The 9,032-nt window shown below is 36.3% G+C and overlaps 1 protein-coding gene across 1 annotated transcript; it reads right to left on the reverse strand.

Moving 5' to 3' along the window:
- Nucleotides 1-2,893: 2,893 nt before the first annotated feature.
- On the reverse strand, nt 2,894-4,350 carry LOC134822012 (calbindin-like). The gene is made up of 2 exons (XM_063832841.1): nt 3,011-4,350; nt 2,894-2,971 (listed from the first exon to the last, which is right to left on the reverse strand). The coding sequence occupies exon 1, from the start codon at nt 4,338-4,340 to the stop codon at nt 3,387-3,389; it is 954 nt and encodes a 317-aa protein (XP_063688911.1). The 5' UTR covers nt 4,341-4,350; the 3' UTR covers nt 2,894-2,971; nt 3,011-3,386.
- Nucleotides 4,351-9,032: the final 4,682 nt, after the last annotated feature.

The following is a 9,032-nucleotide window of genomic DNA, read 5'->3' on the forward strand; positions in this document are numbered from 1 at the left end:
TCAGAACAACTTGAGTACTTCCCAGTGCTGTCTGCAAGCAGGAGAGTGGTAAGAAGGTGTAACTTAAGGTGTTCCTAACAAACTTGAAGGTTCAGGAATTAGTCCTAAAATCGATGATGTTCCCGCAAACTGTAGCCATATTTTATCGTGTAATGATTGAACTGAAAATCTGCACGGAGAATTTGTGTGCTACAAATTTTAAGCATGCTGTAAAGAATGTCGTCAGAAAACGTGAATGGTCGCTCTTAATGACCATTATATTTGTGTACATGACATTTATATGCATGTATTCATGTGTGAAATGAGCGGAGCTTTAATCTAAAATTTTGAATCAAGTATATAATCAAGACATGCACATCATTATTGGATTATGATTTTAAGCCAGGTATATGAAGTAGCTTGAAATGAGTACGATCGTGCAGGCCCCTCAATCTGAAATGTTTGTAATTTTGCCGAATATTTCGTGATGTCGGGATCTTATTAATTACATGTATTTCAAGATGGTGCCGCATGTCAATAGCTTGCACGCTACATACTATAAAGTCGCCGCAAAATGAAATATACTAGATCTAAATATAGAATTTAAGGTTGTTCAAATGAAGTTGGACGAGCACAACAGGCTTGTCCGCCGTGGCTAAATGGATCGGCGGCGGCGTTTTACTAAAATTACACCGGCGGCGGCGGCGTACGCCGGCGTGAGCCGTGAAATCAAGGCCAACTAAATTGAGGTCTATGAAATATGAATATGATCATGTACTTAATTTGGGTAATTTAGACTTAACTTCAACAAATGATGTTGGTATATTGCTATGGTATTACTATTATCTGCTATCAAATAAAAGTTGAGACAAATTGATACAATCATTTTATTTAAGGTAAAATACATAAACAATAAATTATTGCTGAAATCAATGGATCTCTCAATCTTTTTTGTTGGAAACAAAATCATAGTTTTTAGAACAAAACAGTGTATATTTGAAATTCTTGACATTCATCCTAGATCGCTGACTAGAAAGAATTAAACCTGCAGCCGACCAGGTTCTTTCAATTTCCGCACTACTGGCAGGTATACAATGCACTATTCTTACTATGTTTGAGAGTATTGGGAAAGTTTTTTGCCTATTGGCCCAAAATCTTAAAAGTTCGAATTGTAAAATTTCTTCTTCAGTCAAACTTATGAGTAGGTATCTGCTCAGTTCTTCTGATAATCAATATTGTTAAGTTAGCTAAAGGTGTGTATCATGTGTGTGTTGCCCCTAGCCGCTAATCGCTATCAGTAACACTGATATCTTCCAATGAAGACAGAATTATTTTGAAGTCAGAAAATGCACGCCGTACGCCGATGTACGCCGGGGTGTATCGGCGGCGTTCGGCGTGGCAAAATCACCCGGCGGCGGCGGCGTTCGGCGGCGGCGGACAAGCCTGGAGCACAACTGATCGAAATATCACGTTACTAAATTAACGGAAAGTAACAACGAACAACTGGTGTAATTCGAAATGTGCCACAGTAAATTCAAACTATATAATCTGAGTAATTTCCAATATCAGACTCAATGTCATCTCAGGAGTATACAATGTAGCGATATTGAAGCAGCAAATATGCAGTAGGCAATAAACTTAAAGTTTCGCTTTTGTCAGGGGAGGACTGATTTTCCAAGTAAAGAAAAGCCGTTAAAGTAAGGTCGGTACTCGGTTTACTACTACTCTAGAAGCAGAGTGAAATTGAATAATAGTATTATTAACTATTATTTTTAAAATAAGGAGTGATAATAACTGATTTACAGTGACTGCATTGAATATTTCTTGCAGGACCCTTTTTTCTTTAACAATAATATTCCTCCGATAACCCTCAATACAGAGTGCCACAAATATTTGAATAATTGCTCACTGGGTTTCTTGAGAAGGACCCGAGATGGATAGTTTAAAAATTTGGATTGTGGGCCACCCAAAAAAACAGTTTTAAGTCAATATTTTAACAACCAAGTATTTAGCTTTATAGCGTATCAATAGATGTAGTAATTGCGGTTATTCCGCGGTAAAATAATAGTCTCTTTGACTTTTAACAGTTTTAACTGTTTAAGAGTGGAGATACAAAAATTCAAAATTTAATCCTGAGGCCCAGAGGGTTAAATCTTAAATATTGCCCTCTAGGGTAGGGACCTGCGATACAAATTGCCTACCTAGATGATTTGACGTCCATTAAGCTCACAGTTTACTCGGGACCCTGCGTGATTATAAATATCTTGGACATCGGATAACGTACTGAAATACACTCTGTCACTACGCTATACCAGCACTCGGCAGGTGTTACTGGCTTGTCATTATAGTGCAGTTTTTATTTTTGAATATTCAAACAGTTTTGCATATCAATGTTGCAGACTATTAGGGGGACAGGGCAATAGAATAAAAGCATACTTTGTCGGGCAATCACAAAGGTCACCAAGACAAATTCATGTGCATATCATTAAGTGCATATCATTAAGTCCGAGCTAATTGAGATACATTAAGGCCTGACCCATGAATAATTAATGCACGATTTTTAAATGAAATGCAATTATTATAAGTGTGTAATGTGCCATACATAGCTAACATGACATGTTATATTTATAGATAGTTATATTGGGTAACAAATATATTAAATCGGTTTTGAGATGAATCACCCTGAACTTCGGTCTCTGAATTATATTATATTAGCTCAAATAACCATTTCAGGCTATGTTCTCATGATAATATTACGATTAATCCCCTCACTTGATATTAACTATACTTACAGTCTTATCGCTTAACTTTATACTGTTGATGCCATCAGATTCAATTCTAAACCTGAAGAGACTGTATTATTTTCAGTGATACAGATCAAAAGGTATTTATTATAGACCACCATGACCATAATATTCTATAAATTTAAATATCTAGGTTATCCCAGTATCAACAGATATTCATTATTCATTAACTGGGGTTAGCTTAAGAGCTGTCAAGCTGGTACGTCAGATTGCTTTATAATTGAAACAATGAGTTGAGACATTTGTTGAATGTTGATACCAACAAACAAATAGTAATGAAAATTGAATGATTTAAAACTGAAATTATAATGGGAAAAGACTGATATAAAAATGAACAAAGTTAAATGTAAGGAAAGGATTCAAAAAGTCAAAAAGTCAAAAAGTCAAAAAGTCAAAAAGAACACTAAACACCTAAACACAATAATTAAAGATATTTCAGATAAAATTAAAAACTTTAAATCAAACATTTCAAAAAACCGTTTTTTCTAAACTAAAACTAAAAGTCAAGAAATATTCAAAAATTCAGTAAAAGAACACTCAACACAATAATTTAATATTTCAGATAGAATTAAAAACTGTAAATCAAATATTTCCAAAAAACAATTATTGTAAATTAAAACAAGACAGCAGAAGAGCTAATTCACGCTTTTGTATAGTGTCACTATTGTTTACATCACATATTTTCATAACTTGAGCGTAAGTCTTTTGTAGAAGAGGAATGGGAACATTTTTACCGGATGTTTCCAGGTGTTTTAAGATGTCGTTTATCAAGGCCATGACTTCGCTTTTTTCTAGGCATTCTTGACCATCAGTATCATAATGGCTAAAAATCCTATCGAAATCTTTCCTGTGCAAAAGCTGGCGACCAAAGAAATTCTTCATAAAGTTATTTTCAACATTCATAAGTTGTGTCAATTCTTCGAGCTCAATTTTCCCATCATGATTTGTATCTAAGTCCTTCATCATATGTTCAATGGCTCTGTTAAGACGGTACCCAGAAATATCCTCACCTGCAACTTGGGCATAGTCTTTCACCAAAAGCCTTACTTCTTTAATTTCAATATAACCTGAACCATCCACATCATAATTCTGCCAAAACTTGATAAAACTTGATGATTGCACTTTGTGACCTATTTGAACAAGAAAACATTGCTCTGTTGGGAGTGACTCTATAAGCACTTCCTTATTGATTTCCTTTGGAATCGATCCTCCATAAGTTTCCGCAACTTTTCCTGTCACCTCTGAAATAAACTGCTTAATGTCACATTGTTTAAGTTTCCAAACATATTCCTTTTGAACTAAATCGGTTAAAAACTCATTCAACTGAGCAGAAGCCAAACCATTGCGATCATGTATGTCATTTATTTCTAATGCATTAGCCAGTGTGGCTGGTGAAATGCTCAGTGATCGACTGTGCAGCTCCTCTCCTTCATCCGAATCATCAGACTCGTCTGATTGTGGTTCAGTTATGGGGTCGTCATCATCAGGAGTCGATCTTCGGTCATAGACAGGTTCTTGATCAGCACCACTAAGTCGGTGATTAAGGTAGGCAAACATTTGATGCTAATATACTGAGTAATATTGGTAAGTTACATTGAGAAATATTGTAATATTTTTTTTCACATTAGTATTGATGATTGAAGGGTGTTCAGTTATTTCTGAAATTTTTGCTTGTAGAGATTACAACAGGCAAATTTAAATTGTTGATAAAAGTAGTAGTAAATCTTTCAAAGTACGAAATATCTCTTTAAAAGAGCATCCTAGGCACCTTATAGATATCAAAACGCATAAAAAAGAAAACAAAAACATCAACCATCTTCTAACTTCTTCCATTCCTCCCTATCTAAAGCCAAAAATCTAAGGTCTTCGAAATCAGTCAAATTCTTAAGTCTAATATCAAGATTTCTACTAGTCAAGTCTTTTCTAATAACATCTAATAAGTTTAAACATGGTCTACCCCGTCTCCCTTCCATAAAAATATCAGAATTTATAGCAAATAACATAGAGGTGTATGCTGGTGAGTCTTCCTGTCCTCTTAAGATATGTCCTAACATTCTCCATCGAAACTTAGAGACTCTCACAGACAAGGGAGTGACATAACAACGAGCATAGAGTGCCTCATTAGAAATAACCCCAGTAGGCCATCTGATGTTGAGGATTCTTCGGAGGTGTTTGCGATGAGCAATATCAAGTTCATTCAACGAAGCTAGTGGTGCAGCCCAGTTGATGTTGATAAAAAACATTTGATTATTATTTTAAAATCAAATGTAAGTATAACAAGAATACCCCATCATCATTTGATGAGTCCCAGGAGAAAAAGAATTTACAGAGGGGCGAAAAAAGGGGAGGGGGTACCAACAGGGGGGGGGGGGATTTTCCAGCGGGGGAGGGGGGCCAACAGGCAATTTTGCACCACTGAGAAAGACCAACATTCGAAGGTACTGTTAACATCACTCCTGTTAGTGGCACTTGGAAGATGAACGGGGACATTGATTTGATTTGATTTATTTGACTTAATTGATCCGATTAGATAAGACATTTTTCGATGGAAAACCTTTCTAGCCAAAGTTTAACATCATGGATGAGTACTTGGAGAGAGTGTTGAATGTGGGGAAGGCCACCTTCACCCCGGCTGATTTCTCATATCTACAGGCATGTTCAAAGAGTGTAAAATAAGCGGTTTGTCGACAGATTAGCGGACCTCATAGCCAGGAAAGCAAAAAGAGATATTGCAACGTGGTAAGGCATACAGTGAGGACAAAACTAAGATTCGCACTGTTAAGAACAACGCCTATTGCTCTAAGAGGTCACAGAGGTACCCAAGAAACCTTACTGGAAGGGAGCTAACTTTGAAAGTAAAAGAAATAAATACTTTCGGATTTCAGCAAAATGATCGCTTTGTAAAAATAATGTTTTTACAAAAATTAGGGACATTTTAGATTTTGAGTTATCGCGAAAAGTATAATTTTGGGCCAAATAAACAATAAAAGGTCGCAGGTTTATAATTTTGAAAATTAACGTGGTTGTCATGACTCCATGGATGAATTCAAATTGTAATACGTGTGCTTTATGTCACGCGCAATGACAAACAGCAAACAGGCTATTAAAAATTATCACCTCTAGTAACTAAACGCCGCGAGCCAGTAAAGTTGTTTGCGTATGAGACCCCTCTATCAAAAGACGTTTACACATTCATCTCCGCCCCTATGTGATGGAGTAGAAGTGTAAATATAAAAAGAAAATTTAAAGAAAAAGAAGAAAAGATATATACATATATTTGTGACTCATACATCTAACCCCTAGTATTGTTTCACGAGTGATTGTTTATGTTAAATTTTAGCTTTGTAATTTTGATTTTAGTTCCTATACCTTGCAGTTGTCACTGATGATATTATGGTTTTGTATCATGATTGAAACATTTGTCTGACTCAACCGGTCGTTTCATTTTGTACATATATTTGCGTATATATATTTGATTTGTATTTATATATTTAATTGACGATGTCAATTCATCGCAGCTCGGCGAGGCACAGTAGCGCATTTCGCCGATCGCTGTGAGAAGCCTCATTGAGTGCGCGGCGCGGCACAGTAACGCATCGCGCTACAAGTATATATTTGATTTGTATGTATATATTTGATTGTTGATATTTCATATAATATTGGTAACAGTGGATAATTTCCGTCTGCTTAAGAATTTTTATTTAACTTTTGAATTACGCTGATAAAAATGTATGATTGAGACGAATGTTTGAGTAGTTTACTACATTATAATTTGCTAAATGTGAAACAAGCGTGTCACGCAGAACGCGTATACACATGGCTATGTGAATATTATAATATAGTATAAAGAAGCTTATTTCACATTTCGTTAGCATATCCAATATTTATGAGTTTATTATTGGATGTTTAAGTTTAACTATGTTTATTATGATATTACTATTCATTGTAATATGGCAATAAAATTTAAATTTTGTTTTACCATTCACTTAAATTTTGTTTTACCTAATTTTGACGGATGTTACTCGTCTAAATTTCTTCAAAGTAGCGCGCGCGCCGCTTTCTTTTCGAAATGTTTCTGGACCGCACGGCAAGTGCTACGAAGTAGCGCGCGCCGCGCCAGACCATTAACAATGGTCAAAGCCAATGCCCAATCGCATCATTTGATTTAATCGAATGCATGTGCATGTATGTAATATATTATTCTTACCTGGGGACCCCAGGCTATTATGTTCATAAACATATAGCCTGGCGTGATTGAACCCTATAAAACACGCTAATTTTTGTAGTGCATACGTCACTTCTTTCCAATTGGTATGTGGTAGTTGGCGTGCACGTGATCTTCTGCGCGGCTGTAATTAGTTCTGAACGATCACGTGAATGCTAGTCACGTGCGCTCTAATTACATGACATCCAATGAGCATTCGCATTTTTAAAGGACGATGGATGTCGTAATTCGCTCAGCCCAAATAGAGATTTTAAAAATAAATCCTTATTCAGTTATCAATTAAAGCCTGTGCTAAAATTAAAAATTCTAACCCTAACTGCTAACGAAAAATTAAACCAATTTCCGTTTATGGTTACGTTTTAATTGCTTTATCCAGAACCTTTTCTTTTGCAGTGGCGCGCGCCCAACTCCTTTACTTGTGAAACAAGCGCGCTCGCGCTTGTTTCACAAGTAAAGGAGGTGGTAAAAACAGTTTTTTGAATTAATATCTTGCCAGGGGAATGTTTAACTTCACGTCGTGTGGGATGATTTAAGATCAACGTTAAAATACATTTATTTAAGTTACTTTGCTTGTTCGTTTATTGCTCGATCCTTTGATTAACGATGTCAATCCTTCGCAGCTCGGTGAGGCACAGTGGTGCATTTTGCCGATCTACCGAAGAGAAGAATTATTTGATGCGCGGCGCGACCCAGTAGTTCATCGCGCTACAACTCGATCCTGTGATCTCACGTAATGCTAAAATCTAAGCTACGTTCTCGTTTCGCCACTCAAGGTAGGGCCAGCTTATTTCCAAAATTATGCCATAAGTGAATTTCAGGTGGTATGGTTCAGTCAATTTTTCAGAAGGAAAATATTTTGCACTTTTAAAGGTTTACCCCTGGACCAGACGGTTTGATTTTATATAAATTCATTGCATTGCTGATATTATGTGCTTATTTTTTGGAATAAAGTTTTGTTTTAAAATTTTGTTTTATAATTCATACCCCTATTCAATAAAAAAAGATTGTACAGTGATGAACAAAATTCGATTACTAACGACCACTTGTACTGTGTATAACTTGCTGTGAAAAGGCCCTTTGGGTATGAAAATAATCTAAATCGGTGCATTTTTGGACGCTGATTCCGAATCACCCCCATGACGTAGGGTAAAAATGCTTCCCTGGAGAGTTATGGGCAAAAAAACCGTTTTGGTCACGTGACATGGTAATAAAACATGAATTCGATTGTTTAGGGCTCGGGTTAGGGTTAGGGTTGTGGTTAGGGTTATGGATAGCTTCGGGGTTATGGTTAGGGTTGGGATTAGGGTTTATGTAAAACCGTTTTGTACGGCTGCAAAACCATAAAAACCAAAGTCACGTGAAATTTTTGGGCGAGCGAATTAGTAAAAGCCGTATCAGCTACATGGGTTGAGGGTCCCCCCATTTTTTCTTTTCAAGAAATATTTATGCCCAAGTCAAATTAAATCTAACTTAGGTCAGGTTGCCTGTTGGCACAACCCGCTGAAATAGTGCCCCCTTTTGGCGCCCTCTCCTCCTTTTGGCGCCCCTCCCTAAAATTGGACAAATTAGATGATTGTAGAGGATATGCCGGAAAATCTCTCAAATAGTGTGTTTCTAGAGCAAAACATAGTTAAGTTTTTCCAAATTGTCCCACATTGTAACTACAATTTGGTGCCCACCTACGATGGTGCCTCCCGGCCCTGCACAGCGGGTCAGTGGGGCCCTTCATTATGCCTCTGATAAGTTATCTTGTTGTGCCCTGTTGTATTGACACTTTCCAAATAGCATGTGGGAGTTGTGCAATGTCTTAAGTAGACGAGGAATGGAATATATTGTACAAATTTATTATAATAAATTTCATGAACATTGAACACAGCGTTTGTGTTTTTCTGCTAGTAAAAATAATGAGTATTTTTAAAGGAAAAATTTTGTCCATCACTATTAGTATCAGTTCGATATATTACATTTATCTCTGTGAAACATTTAACATTTGAATGAAAAATAAAATAAAAGTTATAATAAGG

Source organism: Bolinopsis microptera, chromosome 10 (genome assembly GCF_026151205.1).
Source record: "Bolinopsis microptera isolate Bmic1 chromosome 10, MBARI_Bmic_1.0, whole genome shotgun sequence".
NCBI lineage: Eukaryota > Metazoa > Ctenophora > Tentaculata > Lobata > Bolinopsidae > Bolinopsis > Bolinopsis microptera.

Excerpts from the sequence above, each read along its gene's own strand:
- LOC134822012 (XM_063832841.1), bottom strand. The coding sequence starts at position 4,340 with ATGTTTGCCTACCTTAATCACCGACTTAGTGGTGCTGATCAAGAACCT.